We start from the raw sequence: 21,820 nt of genomic DNA on the forward strand, positions 1-21,820 counted from the left end.
TCGTCGGTTTATTAGATTTCTTACCCACCCTTCACCAAAAGGTCCCAGGGCAGGTTACAGCAATATAGGTATATTTTACTTAAATAATGAAAACCCTAAAGCATCCACTCATTGCCTCTTTCACCTTGCCCGAAGAGAAGTAGTTTCACTTTCCAGGATTACTGTGAAAACAATGATCAATTCTGATTCAAGTATTACAGTTTGAGTATTACCAAATCCCCATTGCATTATTCAGTTAAGTTCCACTTGCTTTTTTGCCTCTAAGAACACCGCTATGTTGTTTTTTTCCTTTGAATGTCACATATCAAAATACCAGAATGTTACTGGAAGTATGTGCTTCCTTTGAATTCACTGGCTCCAGAGTTCTGATTGTTTCCTCATGCCGCAGCATCAAGGACTCTGAACTCATTCACACGCTTGGGGTGCAGCAGAGCTATAAGGGCAGAGGCCAAAAGGGAGAAAACAAAGTTGCACAGATAACTGTCTGGAAAGCTGAAAAATGAGCTCTGCTCATAAAACAAGAATAAGGGGGGACAGCACGATGGAGCTGAAGAGCTCAGAAACAGAGAACGTTGTTAAGAGAAGCACTCTTAAGAAATACCAGATACTTTGTGTGGTAAGTATTGTCCTTTCCTTCCTTTTCAAACTTTTAATGTTAAGGTTTGTTGCATTATTGGCTCAAGTTTCATTATGTTTTAACAGTATAAACTTTCCACGGACCATTGGAAATTTCCTGGCAGGGCACGGCAGCATAGATAAAACTGTCGTTTTAACAGACCAACAACTCTTGTTGATGTTCTCAGCTCACAGTCTGCTAAAAGGCGGATACGAATGCCTGACTTTTTCATAGTTGATGAAAGAAAGCCTGGCCCCTCAGCTGCAATATTGGGTAAAAAATAGTAGGCATTTGTGGCTGCTTTCTGTTATTTATTTTGTTCACAGCCCACTCTATCCTAGTGGCTCATGGTAGCTATATCCCAGTCTGAGTTAACCAGAGCATGTAAGAACTAAATAATAGGGAAAAATGTGTTCTGAAATACAGGGAGGATCGAACAGATGACAACCACCCTGCCCTTAAATGTCACTTGTGTCCCCCCCTCCCAATCCTAAGGATGATATTGCCAGCTTTGACAATGCTTGTGATTACCCAATGGTGATAGAAAGGCAGGAAAATGTGATTCCTCACTATGCATTGCACAAGTGGTTAGCACTTTAGAAGCTAATGTGCTATAAGTGCAATAACTACAAATGAGCTGAAACCATTATTGTTTATTCATCTAGGTCCTCACTGACCCTTAAAATCATTCCTGTTCACCAAGGCATTTGAGGGCTGAAAGATATGGTCCCTGGTAATACTGAAATTAGAGCTGTGAGGCTATGTGAAAACCAGTTTTTAGACGTTCTTAACATTTAAAAAAAATATTTAAAATAGGTTTTTAATTTTTAGTTGCATTGCTTGTTGTTTGCCCCCTTGGCTCCTTGGGAGAAAGGATGGAATTGAAATGTAATAGGAGTAATAATACTCTGGGTGGTAATGGCAGTCCAAGGTTCTAGGCAAAGGACTGCAGATCACCTGCTAGCTAATCTTTTTATACAGAGATACCAAGGTTTATACCTGAGACCTTCTGAGTGCAAGAAACATGCACTTCCATGTTCCTGCATTGCAGTGGGTTGGACTAGATGACCCTTGGAGTCACTTCCAACTGTGATTCTATGTTTCTGTAACTCCCTTCCCCAGTGCCAATGCCCATGGAAATACAATGTGCATCTCCCAGGTTCAAAATCAGGGAGCAAATAGAAGTTGGGAAAATGTTAAGCAACAAGTGTTATTTAGGCTTCCATCATGGTGTTCCGCTGTGCCAGAAGTGGTTTAGTTATGCTGGCCACATGACCCGGAAAACTGTGGACAAATGCCAACTCCCTCAGCCTGAAACCTCATAGTCAAGCTTGACTGGACTTTACCATCCAGGGATCCTTTACCTTTATCTAGGGCAGGCTTCTTCAGCTTTGGCCCTCCAGATGTTTTGAGACCACAGTCCCCATCATCTCTGACCACTGGTCCTAGCTAGGGATCATGGGAGTTGTAGGCCAAAAACATCTGGAGGGCTGAGGTTGAGGAAGCCTGATCAAGGCAATTTTATTGTGACAGCTTGTCATGGACTTGTTGGTAGCAGAGGCATGGTAGGAGGAACCAGCTGGGGAACAACCATGGGAAGAAGGCTTGGAGCTTGGGGAGTGGTAGTGGGGCAATGATGAGTGGTAAGAGAGAGAAGATGCAGAAGAGAGGTGTTGGAAGCTGAAGCAGTAACAGGGCTTAGTGAGCTGGGAGAGTCTGGCAGAGAAAAGTTCAGAATCAGAGGCAGAAGCAGAAGCAGGAGAGTAGAATGAGGGTGGACGACAGACAGTCAGGTGGGTGTCATGAGTGTCTCCCCCTTCTGCTGCAATGAGCTCCCCTCCCCACTTATCTCCCAGAACCAGAAGAGGCATGAAAATGGAGGAGGAGAGTTTGGCTGCCTACAGGTGCAGTCTCCAGTTGCTTGGAAAAAGGCCTGGAGAGGAGGGGACTTAAACAGCTGTGGGGAGGTGGGGACTTTCAGTCTTGGCTTTTGATTTTCATGCAGGAAGACCAGCAAGAATGAGCTTCTCTGCTAATAAGGCTCGACACACAACCAAGTCTGTGCAGATTGTGTTTTTGCTAATACAGTGATACCTCGGGTTAAGTACTTAATTCGTTCCGGAGGTCCATTCTTAACCTGAAACTGTTCTTAACCTGAAGCACCACTTTAGCTAATGGGGCCTCCTCCTGCCGCCGGAGCACGATTTCTGTTCTCATCCTGAAGCAAAGTTCTTAACCTGAGGTACTATTTCTGGGTTAGCGGGGTCTGTAACCTGAAGCGTATGTAACCTAAAGCATATGTAAACCAAGGTACCACTGTAAAGAGTTCACTCCATCTTTAAACTGTGTGATTACTGACCCGCACACTTCTGCGGTACAGCATAAGCTTGAGACATATTTTTTTTGCTGAATAAATGAGGAAAAGACAAACATGCCCACTTACATAGTCTCTTAATTTCTTTAAGCTTTCACTGGTAGATTATAATCCCAGCCAAACTCCATCAAGGTACTGAGCAGAATAGTAGAGTGCAAAGTTACAGAAATGAGGAACTGTTTAACAAGGACTTAAAGGATCGGAATGAGAGCTTAGCATTTGATGAGTTAAGCAGACATGAGTTTGGCAGCAGGGCAAAGAACACTGTGCCCTGCCTTTCCTTGACTTAAAGAAAACCCAAATTTTCAATAAAGTGACTTAAACTACAAAAACAAACATGCAGGTTGAAGTGGGTTTGGACAGAAGTTGTGGATATGTTTGCATGTCAGTGCAAAAAAAAAAAATAATCATTATTTCATATAAACACTTGTGTGATATGAACCAGCAGTGACTGAATAGGAATGAGACCTTAGGGTCATAGTAGATAATACAGTGGACCCTCTGGATATGAATTTAATTCATCCCAGAAGTCCATACTTACCCCGAAAAGTCTGTATCTGGAGGCGCCGCTTCTGCGCACACGCTTGACGCGATAGAGTGCTTCTGCACATGCACGCGGCAAAACCCGGAAGTATACACTTCCAGTTTTGCCGCATTTGTAACTTGAAATAACGTTACCCGAAGGTAACGTAACCCAAGGTATCACTGTAGATAGCTTGATATTGACTCAGTGTGTGGCCGCTGCGAAAAGGGTCAATTCCATGCCTGGGATCATCAGGAAAAGAATTGAAAATAAAATCATGATACCATAATAGAAATCTATGGTGTGACTGCATATTTGTAGAGTTGGAACAGAGTCAGAAAACAGGAACCAAAATGGTTAAGGGGACTGAGCAACTCTCCTATGAGTAAAGGTTGCAGTATGTGGGAATTTCCAGCTTAGAAAAAAGGTGAGGGAAAAGCAACATGATAGGTGTTTCTACAATGTTTATACAATGCATGGCATGGAGAAAGTGAATAGAGAAAAGTTTTTTCCCCATCATAACACTCGAACTTGTGGACATCTAGTGAAACTGAATCTTGGAAAATTCAGGACAGGTAAAAGAAAGTACATTTAGGAACGTCACTTTAGGAAATACTTGTGTAGATGCAAAGGCTTATATTTACAAGCCAGTCATTATGTAACTTTAATCCTTTAATCCTTCACTCGAATCGTTGGTTTTCATAAAGACTGGCAGAAGAGGTAGGAGGATTGAAAAAGTTCAATAACAGTTTGGTGTTTTTTTAAAAAAGTAAAATGCACAAAACTGAGTTCTCCCAGTTATATTCAAAGCAAGCACTCTTGTAAACAACTGCTGTAAACAACAGTTGAGCAGATTATCAGAAAAGATCAAAGGGGCTCATTTGCCCCCACCCCACCCCCAATTCTAGTATATTGAGGGTAGATAGTATAGTATACAATGATCATCATAGATGATTTAGGCACGCTTCCTGGGGTTGATGGCAACTGTAGTCCTGCAACTTCTGGAGGGCCAAAGATTCCCCACATCTGCCTTGGAGAGATAGTGCCTCCTCATCTCACTCTGGGGCCAAGTGAAAACCTATTTGCTCAGTCGTTTGCAGGATATTAATTTTAATTAGTTATTGCTGGAGATGGAAATCTGCTTGGTGCTTTAAGCAGTGTTTTTGTGAGAGTGTACTCACCGATACAGATCTGTATTTTAAAGATTTAGGTTTCAATTATATTTGTTTTACTTCATTTTGGATTTCTTATGATGTTTGCTCAGTCTGTATCAGCTTCAGCTGCATTGTTCCCTGCCCTGAGATCGGTCGTGATAAACACATACACACACACACACACACACACCCACCCACACCATACCAACTGGAACAAGCCATTTAGTTCAGCTTCTGTTCTCAGGGTGGCGAACCAGATGCCAAAATCAGGAACCAATTATACAAAAAGAGGTTCAGTGCAGTACTCACTATAGAACACAATTCAAAACTGCATTTGAATGCAGTTTTGAATGGTGTTCTAAAAGCAGGAGCCAAGCACAAGAGCACTCTAATTCTCTTTTAAAGCCACCTAGGTTGGCGGAAATCACTGTCTCTTGTGGGAGTGAAGGCCATAGTTTAATTATGCACCAAGTGACGTTCTGCTTCATTGAATGAAGGGCCAATTATAAATATTGTAAGTTGAATAAATAAAACACAGCTAAGCATGGAAGCTGGGGTTGTGGGATGAAAGCTGGGAAGTAGGCGTTGGATCCTTTGAGCCTGTCTCCATTCCTTCTCCCACATGCTGTATAAGTTTACATAAGTCTGTCTTCATATTTTGGCTCCACTTGGGGAAGTACAGCACATATCCCTAGCACAGGAGTAAAGAAGAAAGAGCTCTGCACACAGAGTAGTGCTGTTGGAGATATGCAGCGTAAGGTAAGGCCAACATGGGGGGATAGGGAATGGGATCCATAGCTTTGGCTCCCCTACAAAGACACAATTCTGCTGGTCTTCTACCAACAGTGTATCTGAAGAAGTGTGCATGCACACGAAAGCTCATACCAAGAACTAACTTAGTTGGTCTTTAAGGTGCTACTGGAAGGAATTTTTTTTGTTTAAACTATTAAACTCACGCATGCACAAGCACACATACGCACTTTGCCAGAAACAGAACCATTCCAAACACCCAAATGTATGTCACAATTATTATAAACAAAATCCTTCCACAATAGAATAGAATAGAATAGAATAGAATAGCACAGAACTTGCAACATATGAAAAACTTGCATACAAATGCAGACTTGCCATGGACAAATTAAATGATATTTGGAACCCATTCTTACAAATACTGTAATAGGTCAAGATCTGGTGAAGTACAATAACAACCCTGTAAAGTATACAGTTTTGCCCCCCCCCCCACTATATTTTCCCTTCTACACGGGTTCTGTTTCTTTTTTTCTTTTTCTCTCTTTTATTTACGCCTCACTATTTTTAGTGAGGACATGGGTGGCGCTGTGGGTTAAACCACAGAGCCTAGGGCTTGCCAATCAGAAGGTCGGTGGTTTGAATCCCCACAACAGGGTGAGCTCCCGTTGCTTGGTCCCTGCTCCTGCCAACCTAGCAGTTTGAAAGCATGTCAAACTGCAAGTAGATAAATAGGTACCGCTCCGGCGGGAAGGTAAACGGCGTTTCCGTGTGCTGCTCTGGTTCGCCAGAAGCGGCTTAGTCATGCTGGCCACATGACCTGGAAGCTGTACGCCGGCTCCCTCAGCCAATAAAGCAAGATGAGTGCTGCAACCCCAGAGTCGTCCGCGACTGGACCTAATGGTCAGGGGTCCCTTTACCTTTACTATTTTTAGTGCACATATGATTATGTATATTTGAACTTTCAATAAGGATGTTTAAAATAATAATAATAACAAAAGGCCCCTATGGCATCCATTTTATGATATGTCATGCCCCCATTTTGTTAATGGCACCCAGGCACTTTCTCAAAATTTCAAATGTGCCCACTGGCTCGAAAACTGTAGACAGTGCTGTGCTAGATCACACCAATGACCTGAGTGACTATAAGACAGCTCCCTCTGCTCCTAACCAAACAAACATTGTTGCATGTATTCCAATTCTCTCAGCAATGAGATCTCCTGAAATTCAGTGTGTTACTCTGGTTCTGTTTCCTGTGGAATGAAGTCACTGAAGCCTTCTTGACATTTTGTGATATATGGTTCATTTATGCACATTACACAGGCTGAGCAAAGGCAGAGATTTACAGCAGCTGCCACCCCAATGGACAGCCTGATAGGTTCCAGACCTTCATTGAGCTCTGTGTGCTGCAGCTTGCAGGCTCAGCTCCATCTGACTTTAGCTGCAATTCCCAAACCCCTTGCTACTGTAGAGGCCCACATTTGAGAGAGAGAGATTGTTTCCATTCACAGGGAAGGACCGTTTGTTAACCACATATATGCAATATGCTTATTTTTATACTCTGTGACACATATGTTATTTTGTAACAGGTTCTTCTAGTTTCTTTGGTGGCTGTATCCCTTGGACTAGGCTTGGGACTTGGACTAAGGAAAACACGAGAAGGTAATCTCACAGTCTCCTCAATTTACTAAAAGGGGGTCAAAAATGTCTTACGTCTAGGGCAGGGCTCATGAGGCAAGGTGAGATGACTGCCTCAGGTGGCAGGATCCACAGCGGCAGCAGATCCTGATCTTCATTCCCCCTTTGTTCCTGATATAGATCTTCAACACTGCTTCTTCCCTTGTCGGGATGGAGGCACCATTTTGTCATTTGCCTCAAGTGCCAAACTTTGTTGGGCCAGCCCTGTCCAGGGGATATGCTTCAAGTCTAGTTTTAAGTGAGATGATAAAACTTATGTCTGGGCTCAAGGGCAACCCAAAACATTTGCTGCCTGAGGCAAAGACCAGTATGGTGCCTGCTTCCCATTTCACGAGCAGAACTCAACCAGTTGGTACTGAATCATACTTCAGTCATGGCAACAGGTGCATAAGTCAGGCCGTGTGGCAAACACAGTTCTGTCCTCCATCATATGGGAATGCTAGAGGGAAGCTCAGGGGGAGAGGCCAGAGGGACTGTTGCCACTGCCTCCCCTCTGAATGCCAGCCACTGTGATTTCTATCCTTGCTCAGTCTCTGTTAGTGGTCTCCCATGGCTCAGATGCATGACTTGTATCTGCAAGAAGCCATGTATTCAGTAGTGTGGGCCCAATTTTGTGAGACTCACTTCCAGTTGAGATCAGACAGGCCTCATCCCTGCTGAACTTACAGTGCTTTTGGAATACTCCCCCCCCCCCAGCATACTTTTTATTTGAACTGTGATTTTATAGTTTTAACTCATTTTGAGTCTTATTGTATTGAGTCTGTTGTACACTGCTTACAAGACTGAAATTAAACAGTACACCAATGGTTGACATAAAAAAAAAAATCAATCTGCCGCCTGAGGCAGCTGACTCACTCTGCCTAATGGTAGGTCTGACTCTGTTCAGGCTCTGCCACGTCAAACATCTGGAGGTGTGTGTGTGCGCGCGCCTGTATGTGTGTGTGTGACATGACTGAATGCTCCACTATACAAACCTTTCCCCCTTTGGCTTCTAGTTTTCAATTTGGATTGGGGGGAGGGAATATGAAGTAACAAAGGTTTGTTAAAACAGATTTAACTTTCCATGGATTGCATCCTCTATTTATACATAGAAACGTGAATAGTGCTGGAAGTCTGTTAACACTTCTTTGTGACAAGGGAAGAAATTGATTCTGTACTTGTTTACTAATTGGGCACAGAATTACTGTATAGGTGTCCATAGTTCAGAATGATCTGAAATGTTACAATTATATTAGAAAATCATTGCTGTTACCAGTTGCCACAGGCAGTGAGATAAGGTGACATGAAAAGCTTTTCTTTCTTTCGTTAACTTTTATTTATGAAATTTTAACAGCTTTTATACACATACCATGCAGTATCCATCACTTATCTCTTTTACTAAGATTTCCCAATCCATCTCTTTGTGGCATTTTTCTAGGGAAATCTTGATCTGTTACTGTCAGGACTGCCTCTAGGTCCCAGCTCACAGAGGACCAACGCCCGGTTGATGTAATGTACAAAAGTCTTTATTGAAGTTTAGTTTCCATTTCAAACCCCAGAGCGCGCAGCCCTACGTCTAGACTCTAGATCGGCGAAGTCCCCTCTGAGTCACTATCCCTTCCGCACCAGTTCAAGATCCTAGCCCGGCTCCACCTCCTGCGCTGTTCCTTCCTCCTCTGGGTCCTTCTGCCCCCTGGGGTTTCCTCCTTCCTGGACTCTTCTGATGCTGACCCCCCTGAGTCTTGCCCTTCCTTCCGGCGGGCTTTAGGACCTGGCTCCCTATCCGGGCTCCCTGCTGTGCCGCTCGCCTGTACATTTGAACTTGGCGCGCGCGCCCAGCTGGTAACCTTCCTCCTGCCGGTCCCCCGCTCTCCGATGTGGGCGTGGTCAAACCTGACTCATCTCCTCTCGCTGGTGGTGAGAACACTGGTCCCGATTCCTGGGACTCCCCCTCCCTACTGGGCTCTGGTGGGGAAGCTGGTCCTGATTTCCAACTGCTGCTCAGGGAGTCCCCGCTGGCCCCTTCCTCCTGGGGTTTTCCCCCTGGAGCCCCCCTTGCCCTGGCCATCGGCGCTCCCTTCTGTGAATCTTCCGATTCGCTGGAGAGGCTCGTGGAATGACTCTGGCCACTGTCACTGCCTCCACCCCACTCGGATTCCTCCTCCTCACTCTCCATTTGCTCCCCCTCCTGTGTCTCTGCTCCTGAACCCCTGGCAGTTACATATCCTAATATTTCACCCATTATCATTTCAAGTCTTCCTTTTTGATGTTACCTGCTTCTCATATGTTAACTCCTACTCGTAGGTTAATTTGTATATTATACCCTCTAAGATAATCTCCAAAACACCTCCACTCTTCTCTTATCTTTAACTCGTCCTTATTCCTCAGTTTCATGGTCATGGTTACTAATTATATGTATTCTATCAATTTGTTCTGCCAAATTTCCCTCGTGGGGAAATTGCATTTCCACCCAAAAGCAACTGAAAGCTGCACAATAAATGCCCATGAAGCCTACACGAACCAGTCATAGAATGTTGTGTACCTAACATTGTGCCAAAGTCAAAGTGTAGGTTAGAAGAAATGAAATACCGTAATATTTGAAATCTGAGCACACCCACATTCCAAAGTACTATAACCAAAAATATTTGATAATTCATGGATGAATGGTTCTCCAGATAGGATGAGAATATGAATTCTCAGCCTTGACTGATCTTAAAATATCTTTTGAACATCCTAGGAATTAAAGTTGACAACATTCCGTCTAATAATAAACTCAGGTGGTGAGTGCTGACTAGGTTTGAACAAGGACACAGCTGGGATAGGTGGTACAGCATGAGACTTTTAATATCAGGGTTATGGGTTCAACACCCACGTTGGACAAAAGATTCCTGCCTTTCAGGGGGTTGGAGTAGATGACTCTTTTGGTACTTTCCAACTCTATTATTCTATGATCAACATGCTGATAGGAACCCTGAGGTTTACAAGGATAAAATATATTTTTTTAAAAACAACAACTGCTAAGGAGGCACCTGCTCCTTCCTCAACCTGTTGTTGGAGTCCAACACCCATCATGTCTTACCTAGCATGGCCAGTGATCAAGGATTGTTTAACCCCAAACACTTGGAGGTCACCAGATTGAGGCATACCTGCCATTGTTGTGGGGCAGGAATGGGGAACCTGTACCCCCTGATTTTGGACTCTCATCAACCCTAGCCAGCATAAACAAATTTGGTTCAGGCACTGCATAGTTAAACCAAGGAACTTGCTTGCTTAGCAGGTTCAGATAGCCAACTGGCTTTAAAAAGAGGATTAGACAAAATCATGGAGGATAAAGACTACCAGTGGCTACTAGCCACAATGGCTATGTTCTGCCTCCATGGTCGGAGGGATTATGCTTCTGAATACCAGTATCTGGACACTGCAGGAGTGGAGAGCGTTGTTTTGTTCTTGCTTGTGGGCTTCTCATAGTCACCTAGTTGGGCATTGTGAGAAAATGATCTGCTTGCAAAGGTGAACAGTTCCAAAAGCATTCTCATGCATAGCTAAGTATGTTTCCTGAAATGAGTATTATTGACCAAATGAAGCAGCTGCAATACAATTGGAGAAAGCAACAGGTTGCATTATATCCCCACTCCCTAAATGCTCGTATTCCACAATACCTTTATTATCCTGGATACTGTAAAGATATGAAGGGCTCAAGCAACCAAATTCATCCTCCACCCCTCCATTCTGCTTTTCCAATTGATGCACAACATTCTGTGACTCCAGGAAACTACTGAGCGTGTGCAGTCTTCACTCTGCCTTTAACTAACTTTCTTTCTTTCTTTCTTTCTTTCTTTCTTTCTTTCTTTCTTTCTACATTCATTTATTCATTCATTCATGCATGCATAGCCTGGGCTCTCTCTGTCTATTCTATCCTGATGCCACCATCTTGTAATTCCATTCCCCCACCCTCTCCCACAAACATATTTAAAAGCGTATAGGATGTTAATCAGCCAAAGGTGTGGTTGGACCTCTCATGGAGGAGACACATGAAGAAGGGCCTCAGATGATATTGCAGGGTCTGGGTCGGTTCATATGTATAGATGCGGTCCTTTAGGCATTGCGATCTTGAGTTGTTTCAGGTTTTATAGGTCAAAACCAACACTTTGAATTGGGCCAGGAAACTAATTGGCAGCCAGTGCAGTTGGACCAGGATCGGTGTAATATTCTCTTGCCTCAGTAAGCAACCTGGTTGCTGAATTCTGCACCAGGTGTAGTTTCCAAAATGTCTTCAGGGGCAGTCCTACATATTACACATTGCAGCAATCTACCCGTGAGGTTATCAGAGCATAGACAACAGTAATTAGGCTATCCCTATCCAGACAGGTGGGTCACCAACCAAAGATGGATGGAAAACACGTTGTGCCACTGAGGCCACTTGTGCCTCAGGAAGCTGCAAAGCATCTAGAAGTATCAACAAGCTACACACCCACTCCTTCAGATGGTATACAACCACATAAAGAATGGCTACTACATATCTGGATGGGCTTGGCTAAACAATTTTTTAAAAAAGCATTTATGACATTCAAACAGGCTTTCACAAAGATCTGAGGTGAAGCTAAGAACTGACTCAGTTCTCTCTCTTTCATTCAAATGCATCTTTTTGTATGTTTTTTCCTCCTCCAGAAGAAACATCTTGGTTGAAAGAAAGTTGTACCTCTTCTAACACAGCTCAGTGTCCAGAAGGGTAAGATTAATGTATTCACAACTGTTCACTTTGTCTGTATTTTTTGTGGTTTTGTTATGCAAATAAGCACACAATTTTTTTTTATTTATTGAGAACCATCATGATGTTAGTCACAGCTTAAAGGTAAAGTACCCCTGACCGTTAGGTCCAGTCGCGGACGACTCTGGGGTTGCGACGCTCATCTCGCTCTATAGGCCGAGGGAGCCAGCGTTTGTCCACAGACAGCTTCCGGGTCATGTGGCCAGCATGACTAAGCTGCTTCTGGTGAACCTGAGCAGCACACGGAAATGCTGTTTACCTTCCCACCGGAGCGGTACCTATTTATCTACTTGCACTTTGACACGCTTTCAAACTGCTAGGTGGGCAGGAGCAGGGACGGAGGAATGGGAGCTCACCCCGTCGCAGGGATTCAAACTGCCGACCTGATCGGCAAGCCGAAGGCTCTGTGGTTTAGACCTCAGCACCACCTGCATCCCTTAGTCACAGCTTAGAAGACCATATAAAACGTATGGGCTAGATCGTTCTGCAAGTTCATGAATAATTACAGCGACTTCTGAGAAAAGGTTTAGTGCTGTACCCTAATGGTATTTTCAGATTTCCTTTTTCTTTTTACCTTACCACAGCATTGCCTCTGCTCTGCTATCCTGACAGCCTATTTTAACTGTGCACCACTGCAGTTACCCTATGTGTAACTGCTGCATTGTCCTTCTTTCTCATTTCCTGCATTGCATTTGGAGAACACTTTCTCTGTTGCTGTGCTTTAAGCTGCCCAAACCTGCAACAAGAACATGCACTTCCTTCAACTTCCATCATGAGATCTTCTTGGGTATGTTCTGTGTACATGAGCCACAGAAGCTCAGTCAAGCAGTTGCGCTCCTCACATGAAACAGTTGTTTAGCAGAGCTCACTTGTGCTTGGCACACACAGACATACACTACAATATACACACACCATACACAGTTTTTACAAGTAGTCATCTCCCTCTGATCCCAGAAAGGGTTCTTGGCTTCAGAATTCTTGCTGCCCCAAAGTCCACAGCAAGTCCTGACTTCAGCAGCTTCCAAAGTCCTTGCAGCTCTTCACAAAGTGTTCTGTTTTCTTCCACGACTCCAATCAGTCTCCACTGTTCAGATCTCCCACACTTTCCCAGCACCGAACACTGCAACTTTCGTTCCATATCTAGGTACAAATTCTGCCCAGCAACAGATATAAGACAGTTGCACTGTAGGGAATGAGTCAGCATTACCAACTCATGTGAAATTAACCCATTAAACACGTTCCTTAACAGATCCTCTGCTGGATCCCTTTGCAGAAGGAATCTCTGAAACCAACTCTAACGGGTTCTAAGGAGCACCTGTGCTCCTTTATGAAGTGCCCATAACCTACACTTCCAATTTGAAAAGACAGATGGGAATCCCATGAACCCTGGAAGACTTCATGCAGGTCTCTTTACAGAGCAATACAAATGTTCAGGTGTTTGGAACTCCATGGAGGGAAAAGTGACCTTGGAAGGGGAAGTTGCATCAGAAAATTTGCACCTCCTCCCTCCTGCCCTTTCTCCATTCCAAATTGCCCCTCCATGAATTGCCCCTTCTCTGGAAGGAGCCACCAGTTTTTTTTTGCTACAGACATTAGCATGTTATGTGTAACTTGACCCTTAGTCTTAAGCACAGTCAGCTGACAGCTTTTCCTGCAAACTCTAGCTATCTTGTTGTAGATAGTATCAGTACCTGATATTGTATTTTATCTACTGCGTCAACCCCAAGCATGCTTTTCCTCAGCAGAGGCTTTGCACTGATGCTCAAAGCACAGAAACTTTGGAATAAGCTTCATTTTAAACTTGCTTCGGAATAAGTACATGAAGAACTGCAGTATTTGAGGAAAGTCTGATTTGGCTCAGAAACAGAATATTCTTTATGAAAGATCAAAAGAAAAGTAAGTCAGGAGCAAAATAGCAATCCTGAAAAGCATTTGCAGAAAGATTAGGAGGTTCTGAATTTTAAACATGTTTCTTTTATGCCAGGGTTTTTCAGGAGCTTTATAAATGCATTATTGACCCCTAAATCAATAGTTGCACTTTACATTGGTACTCAACTTACTTTAATCATTTTTCAAATCAGTTAATGAGTTATGAAATCATAAAGCAGTAGTAGATTATCATGTAGGGTCCAACTGGTCAGGAGATTGCTTATAGTTCTGGCTTATCACCATGTATGATGTAAGTGTCTATGTGCATTGAGTCTTTGATCAATTGTCTTCCATAAAATCATAAATGTGTTTCTTACTTGTCCTATTTTGGCTGCCTTTTAAAAAGAACAGCAGCAGGTTTTATAACACTCTACAGGTGAGTTAGGGACTTCCTCCGCATGTGAATACAGGCTGTGGTGGATTGAGACCAACAGTGTGTCCAACAGTCAAGAAGGTGGTTTCTGCATGTGCTGTAGAGGGAAATGGGGGGCAGATAGGGCTTGTCCACCTGGGAAGGTAGCCCATCTAGGAGAAGGAAAACTGTGGTCCTAAATCTCCTCTGGCTTGTGGCTATACTCATTTGTGAGTAAATCTCAAGGAAAAATCTGTACCCACTGCTTTGCAGAGTAACTTAGGGAGAAGAAAAGGCTAAAAAGTAAAGCCCACACAAATCTGGAGTGAAGTCCTTGCAGCCACAGCAGGTGCTGTGATTCTCCAGCAGTTTGATTTCATCTCCAGAAGCGTTCTCCATTGTCTCTTGAGACAGACAGATGCCAACAAAGTTTCTTAACTTGTGGTCCATGGACCCCAGGAGGTTCATGGATGAGCTTCAGGAGGTCTGCAACTTCCTACATTGGGAATGATGTAATTTCAGGGTCTTTTCCCACACTTTTCCTGGTCTTTGATTAAGGACCTGGCCCATGGCAAGGCCCCCTTTTCCATACTATGCTGAAGTGGTTTTGGCAGCCAGAGGAAGATGACTTTCCCTCAACAGCCAGCCTTCCTTTTAGTTCCCCTATGACCTAAAATCAATTCAGGGAACAATTCAACCTTATTCTCTTCTAAGTTTGCACACATTTAAGTTTGCTAGATGGAACAACTCTCCTTGTCTTTTCCCACTGCATTCCCCCTCACCTCCTGACCCAATTTTGGGGTGGTGGCAGGGAGAGGAGGGGGGAAGTCCCATTATACACTTGAAAGTCCCTGCACAAAGCTTCTGCTGATGTGACTCATTACTTGAATCCTGCCCACGTGTTTCTAACATTCATATTTGGACTGTCTAATCTTTGATTTTTTCAGGAAGATGGCAACTAATGTTTCTCAGCAAGCACTCAAATATCCTCCTGACTTTTGACTCTGTGTTCTTTACCTTCAGGTTCGATCTGCCACCACTTATTCTTTTTTCAATGGATGGCTTCAGGGCAGAATACTTGGAAGATTGGGGCAATTTACTGCCAAATATTGGAAAGCTCAGTAAGTCATTTTGTTCTGAGGATGAAATTTTTTTAAAAATTCATTCTGCAGAAAGAAATGTTTGAATTACTTGCATATAGGTATTGATGCGAGTGTTGAAATTAGCAGAGGGGGAGGGAAAAAAGGGTCTCAGAGGAGGTGGATCAGGGAGTTGCTGCTTGAACTTTAAAGTAGGGTGACCTACTTTGCACTGTCAAAAAAGAAAGAAAAGCATCTTCCAAAAAAGAAGAAAAAGGGGCACAGATTTGCATGAAATTTGGGTGCGTACTCTGAATGTGCAGATGCAGATTTATATTAATAAATAAATAAGTACATAAATAAAAATGCTAGTTTAAATAGATCTGCAAGGTGAGTGAGCCTGCGTGCCTGTTCTGCCTGTCTTCTGCCCAGATGCAACTGTTGCAGCTTCAAGGCCCCTGCTGTCCTTCCTTGTTCCCTATTTTGAAACCAGGCTGGACCAGACAGTCCCTCAAAGAGAGGGGATGTTCTGTGACAGTCTTTCAACTAGACGAATGCCCTGTATTAAGCAAGGCATATGGCCGGAGCCTGCTCTTGATACTCCCATATTGAGCAGAAGTCTTCAGTAAGAACTCTGGGGCCAGCCTTTTCGCTTCAGCAAGCCTTACTCAAATGAAGTACTCAAATGAGACCTCTGGGTATAGGACGGTGTATAAATTCAATAACAAATAATAATAATAATGATAATGATAATGATAATGATGATAATAATGATAATGATAATGATAATGATAATGATGATGATGATAATAATAATAATAATAATAATAATAATAATAATAATAATATAGGTGATTTTCAGTTACCTATATTTGTTTCAAAAGATTCACTGCTGACAGTTTTGTGTACATTTACTTTTTACATTATTTGTGGATTTTAGCTATGTTTCGCCTACAATTTTATGTGTAACTTGCTTGGAGGGTTCTTTGATTAAGTGGTTTGTAAGTTTTCTAAAAAGATAAATGGGTAGTATTCCACTATGTTTTACTCAGAGCTGAGCCAGCTAAGTTAGTCATGTTCTTGAACTTGGATGGGCCTCCTCTGAGTGAAACCTAGATGAATATCACCCATTATTGCTATTTTAACGGCAACCACCCCTTTCTTTAAGCTGAGGAGCGGCCATCTTGAGCTGGGAGGCTATGGGGCTGTGATCTCATTTTCTAACTCCAGCCTCTCCCTGCTCCTTTATTTATTATTGAGATTTATTATCCATCCATACGAGGGCTGGTTGTATAATATGACAGCATAAGGAAAACCGCAAGAAAAACAACAATGGAGCATAATAATAAAAGCAGAGGCAAATCAGTGTGACACAACGCAGGGAGTGAGAGAAGCATCTTCTCACCTCCACCCTTCACAAGCCTGAGCAAACAGGTGTGACTGACCTGCAAAAGCTATGCAGTGTCAGTCATTGCAAGATGCATCTTGCAGTCAAAAAGGAGGGGGGATTAGACCCAGAGAAAAACGCCCACATTCTGGCTAACGGGAAATGTTCTATGCAAAGTATTTTTTACAAGCAAGGGGCCTTGGGGAAGGGCTGTAGCTCTGTGGTAGAACATCTCCTTTGCGCACAGAAGGTCCAAGGTTTAATCCCTACCATCTCCAGGAAGGGGTGAGAAAGACTCTGGAGAGCTCCAAATACTGTAGGCAGTACTGAGCTAGATGGACCAATGATCTGACTCCGTGTAAGGCAGATTCCTATGTTCCTAATAAGTTTTAAAAGAGGTGTGCATGCTCTGTGTTTTGCAAATGTCATATTGTGTCATGGTTATAATTTACTATATTTACAAAGCACCATTTGTTGCAGAAACATGTGGGACCCATTCAAAGTACATGAGAGCTGTTTATCCAACCAAAACCTTTGTAAACCACTATACTATTGTCACTGTAAGTACTTTTTTTTTGCCTTTTATTGTTGCCATTACTTCTGCTGTGTCACTATTGTTTTAAAAGCTAGGTGCTTTATTTCATTTCTAAAAATGTTTATATCCCACCTTTCTGCTCTGAACAAACACACAGTGAATGACATTAGATTCCCACCAAACTGTAATAATGATCTAACAAGAATCTAAAACAACAGCAAAGCAGAAGAAAGTAAACACCAGCTTCTTCATTCCCTTGATGAGAGGTGGAAGCAGGACATGTGTTTGGCACAGGCGATTGATGCCCCTCCTTATGGACATTTCACTGCTGTGTCTCTAGAGCCTTAGGCTGCATGCACAGCATACATTTAAAGCACACACACCAGGATTCCTAGGAATGATAGTTTCTTAAGGGTGCTGGGAAGTGTAGCTCTGTGAGCGTCCTAGGATTTTTGTGTATGGGGATGTCCTTTAAATGCAGGTGTATATACAGCCTGGGCTTTAATTCTAAGCAGGCTTACTTTTTGTTGTTTAGTCGTTTAGTCATGTCCAACTCTTGGACCAGAGCACGCCAGGCACTCCTGTCTTCCACTGCCTCCCGCAGTTTGGTCAAACTCATGTCAGTAGCTTCAAGAACACTGTCCAACCATCTCGTCCTCTGTCATCCCCTTCCCCTTGTGCCCTCGATCTTTCCCAACATCAGGGTCTTTTCCAGGGAGTCTTCTCTTCTCATGAGGTGGCTTACTAGGCATTGAGAAATCTGTAGTATAGACTTCTGAGGAGACATTCACAGGACTTCACAGTTAAAGCTCTCTTTTGCAAAATGATAGTTAGGAGGAAATAAGGGGTGATTAATCCATGCATGTATCAGGTAACAATCTTACTTCTGTTTGTTGAAACCAGAAGGTTGAAACCAAAAGTTGCTGCTAGGTAGAGTATTTCAGTCCAGCCAGCCAGCCAGCCATGCCCTTTTCTGTAATGTACCATTCCACCTCCTGTCTCACCCAGTTCCCCAGTCCTGTTGCCCCACCTATTCTGTTCACGCTAGGCTGTTTTTGTGGATTTCTCTCACCTTGGTTTGCTGTTTTTGCATTAGTTTTAAAAACCTTCTGCAAGCCTTCTGACAGTTCCCTCTGGTGTTTCAAGAGTGCAGTTTTGGCTGCACAGTTGGAGAGCTAAATTCATTGTTAGTGGACAATAAATGTAAAAAAGAAATCAGACATCGGGGTTGACATTAGCAGCATTGACATCTAGTGATGCAACCCAATGTACATATCAAGGCACAGAGTACACTCACTTTGTGTTTTCTTTCCCCAGGGTTTGTACCCAGAATCCCATGGCATCATTGACAACAACATGTACGATGTAAAATTAAACCAGAACTTTTCGCTTTCTTCAGATACCAAGAATAATCCTGCATGGTGGGGTGGTCAGCCTGTAAGTGCCATTTGCTGTTTCTCAATTTGCTCCTCACTTTCCATGTGAATGAGGTGGACAGGTGGATAGATAGATGAAAGTGCTTTCTCTCATGCAGTGGTTCCAGTCCTTCTTGGAGGGACAAGCCCAGCAGGGGATGCTGGGGAACTCCTGTTCAACGCCGTGGCCAGTGTGATGCTATAATTCAGCACCCCCTCCTCTCGTCTTCCATTCTGCAACATAGTTGTGGTGCCCACTGTGGTACCCCCAAAGCTCTGTAACCAGTCACACTCTCCTAAATCTGCCTCTGCCCTGGTCATTGGCCTTTGGTATCCCTTGGGGTCCTATCCTGTCCCCCATGCTATTTAACATTGACATGAAGCTGCTGGGAGAGGTTGCCCAGGGATTGGGGGTTCGGTGCCACCCATATGCAGATGACACCCAATTCTATCTCAATCTGAGGAAGCTGTTTCAGTGCTAAACCAGTGTCTGGTGTCAGTAATCGACTGGATGAGGATGTATCTAGGCAAGATACAGGTTATCCTGATCAGTCAAAGGCTGACCGAGGATTAGGGATCCAGTTTGTGCTGGATTGCATTACACTCAAGTTCACAACTTAGGTGCACTCCTGGATTCAAGCCTGAGCCTAGATGCTCAGGTTTTAGTAGTGGCCAGCAGTACATTAGCACATTTAAAAACTAGTGTGCCATCTGCACCCATTCCTAAAGATGTCTGATCTGGCTACATGCCTTAGTTACATCCCATTTGGATTACAGTAACATACTGTGTATGGGGATGCCTTTGGAAAGTGTTTGGAAGCTTCAGTCCAAAAGGCTGAGATGAGATTTCTGACTGGAGCTGGTTACAGGCAGAACAGGCACTTCCTGTGACTACCTGTCCATTTCCTGGCACAATTCCAAGTGCTGGTTATATTTGGCTTGGATCCAGGCTATCTGAAGAACTGTATCTCCATATATGAGCTTGCCCAGGCTTTGAGATAAATCACTTAATGTGCCTTCTCTGCCACCGTCTCCTCCTCCTCCTCTTCACTGCCTGGTAGTTACCTTTGGGGACATTTGCGGGAGATACAAAAATGTATCAAATTGGGCAAGAAAAATAAAATGCTATTCCAAGGCTCTATGGTGGCACAGCTCTATGGTGCTTCTGAAGCCTTGCAACCAGCTTGCTTCACCTCAGACTATTCAGGTCCTGGATTTCCTCAGGCTCTGAGGTAGCTCAAGGGAATGTTTGCCTTTGATTCATCTGCCATTGGAGGGGAATGTATAGACCTAGTAGCTCGCTCACTCGAAGTCCACATAGGATAAAATAGTTTTGTTGAAATGATTGAACTAACATTGCAACCCCTTAATGGCAAACAGTTCCTTAGCAAAGGTGCTTCTTCAAAAAAGACCTTGTATCTCATAGTTATTAGCATGATTTTAGCGTGTTGATTGGGGTTCCCTCAAGACCTTGGGGCATGGAGAGTTTTAAATGAGTTTGTGCTATTAAAATGAATATCTGTCTATATTTCTTGCAGATTTGGCATACAGCAATGTTTCAAGGGTTGAAAGCTGGCACCTACTATTGGCCTGGATCCGATGCAAAAATCAATGGAACATACCCTAATATCTTTAAGGTGTACAACAAGTAAGTTGGAGTTTTAAAAAAAGAAAAAGAAATTGTTGTTGTTATATCCTACCTTTCCCCCTGACAGGGACTCAAGACATCTTACAGCTAAAATTTCATTTCATTCTATTTATCTGTTGAAGGTGTTGTACATGATCCTTTCCCTCACATATTTTTTCTTTACAACATTCCTTTGAGGTAAGGAGGCTGAGAGGCTGTAATTGGCTCAAGGTGACAGGTGTATTTGTATATGCCGTATACACATACAGGAGAAGCTTCCTCATGTAGAATAGAATGTCCCTATTTTCATGTGAGAAACGTTGGGGGGGGCATGAAATCTAGACACCACAAGTTCCCTGTTCCTGGTCTGCATCATTGTTCTGTTGCAGAATAAATTTCCCTGATGGCTAAACAATAACAATAACAATTATTCTTTGCAGGTCAGTTACATTTGAACAAAGAGTTACAGAGCTGCTGAAGTGGTTTGAGCTCCCAAAATCTGAAAGGTAACAATTTAGGAAGCTTTTGGCAGTGCTCTTGTTCTTGTGAAATATTTATCAAGCCTATTTATTATATACCAAGGATCTTTTGCCAGGGTGTGTGTGTGTGTTTTCTGCAACCTTTCTTTTTACCTAGGTTTTATCTGGAGGGTTTTCGGTATATGTCGGCTCTTTTTGGGCAGGGTGGGATTTGTTAGATCTGTCTGGATATATTTTTTTGGTTCTTATTCTGTTTTGGTTAATATACTTCATTTTAATGTTTTGTACTACTTTTGTAAAGCACACATCCAGCTGGTGGCTTTCTGTTCTAAAAAAAAGTTTAACCTCGTGCACATTTCAGCACCTTCGTTTGAGCGAAGGCTGGCCAAGATTCCTTTCCATGCAATCACAATGCACTTTTCTTTTGAACTCTAGGCCTGATTTCTATACATTGTACATTGAGGAACCCGACTCAGCAGGACATGCATATGGACCAATTCATGGTGAAGTAAGTTTTTCTTTTCCCAATCCTATAAGCCATAAATAAACATGTAGGATACACAAACCACAGTCATGTGACACAGCTTGCAATGTAGTTAAGTTGAGCATCAGCTAGGAACTGATGAGATTCCTGCATCACAGAGGGTTGGACTAGATGACCCTCCAGGTCCCTTCTATGATTCTATGAACTAACGTATTTTACACAGCCCATCATCCGACCTCCTAACGCACCAGAGGACCAGACAGTAAGGGTGTAAGCAGACAACGTGGATGTAAGCATCATAATCTAGTTATACTGGAGTGGGTTGGGGTTTTCCAACAGAAAACAAGTATGGGGATGAAGAAAATAGGCTACTCTCGCTCTACTCCATTTTCCTAATCAGGATTGGGGCTCTGCATGACTGTACCCGGAGAGCAGAACCTGGAGATTGTTACAGTATATTATAGTTCACTGTGCATCCTAAAAGGATTGTGTAATATTGATAATAATATACATCTTGTTCTGATTAACCCAATACACAAGAATCTCTGACTATGCATGAATTGATGTACTAAATGGGACTCCAGTTCAAAAATACCTTTAAAAACACCAGGAGGCAATAGAAAAAAAATATTTCAAAAGTATGCTTGTTCTGTTTTGTCCCATATTCTGTTATG

The 21,820-nt window shown here is 43.0% G+C and overlaps 1 protein-coding gene across 1 annotated transcript in view; it reads left to right on the forward strand.

Annotated features, from left to right (window-relative positions):
* The first annotated feature begins 364 nt into the window (after positions 1-364).
* Positions 365-21,820, forward strand: part of ENPP3 (ectonucleotide pyrophosphatase/phosphodiesterase 3) — a 44,760-nt gene continuing 23,304 nt past the window's right edge. The window contains exons 1-9 of the mRNA XM_083731189.1: positions 365-616; positions 7,004-7,076; positions 11,760-11,820; positions 15,164-15,261; positions 17,087-17,166; positions 18,459-18,578; positions 20,095-20,204; positions 20,624-20,689; positions 21,098-21,170. Of these exons, the coding sequence (XP_083587315.1) occupies positions 500-616; positions 7,004-7,076; positions 11,760-11,820; positions 15,164-15,261; positions 17,087-17,166; positions 18,459-18,578; positions 20,095-20,204; positions 20,624-20,689; positions 21,098-21,170 (798 nt within the window). The 5' untranslated portion in view covers positions 365-499. The remainder of the gene's footprint in view (positions 617-7,003; positions 7,077-11,759; positions 11,821-15,163; positions 15,262-17,086; positions 17,167-18,458; positions 18,579-20,094; positions 20,205-20,623; positions 20,690-21,097; positions 21,171-21,820) is intronic.

Source organism: Podarcis gaigeae (assembly GCF_964106915.1).
Source record: "Podarcis gaigeae genome assembly, chromosome: 3".
NCBI classification, from domain to species: domain Eukaryota; kingdom Metazoa; phylum Chordata; class Lepidosauria; order Squamata; family Lacertidae; genus Podarcis; species Podarcis gaigeae.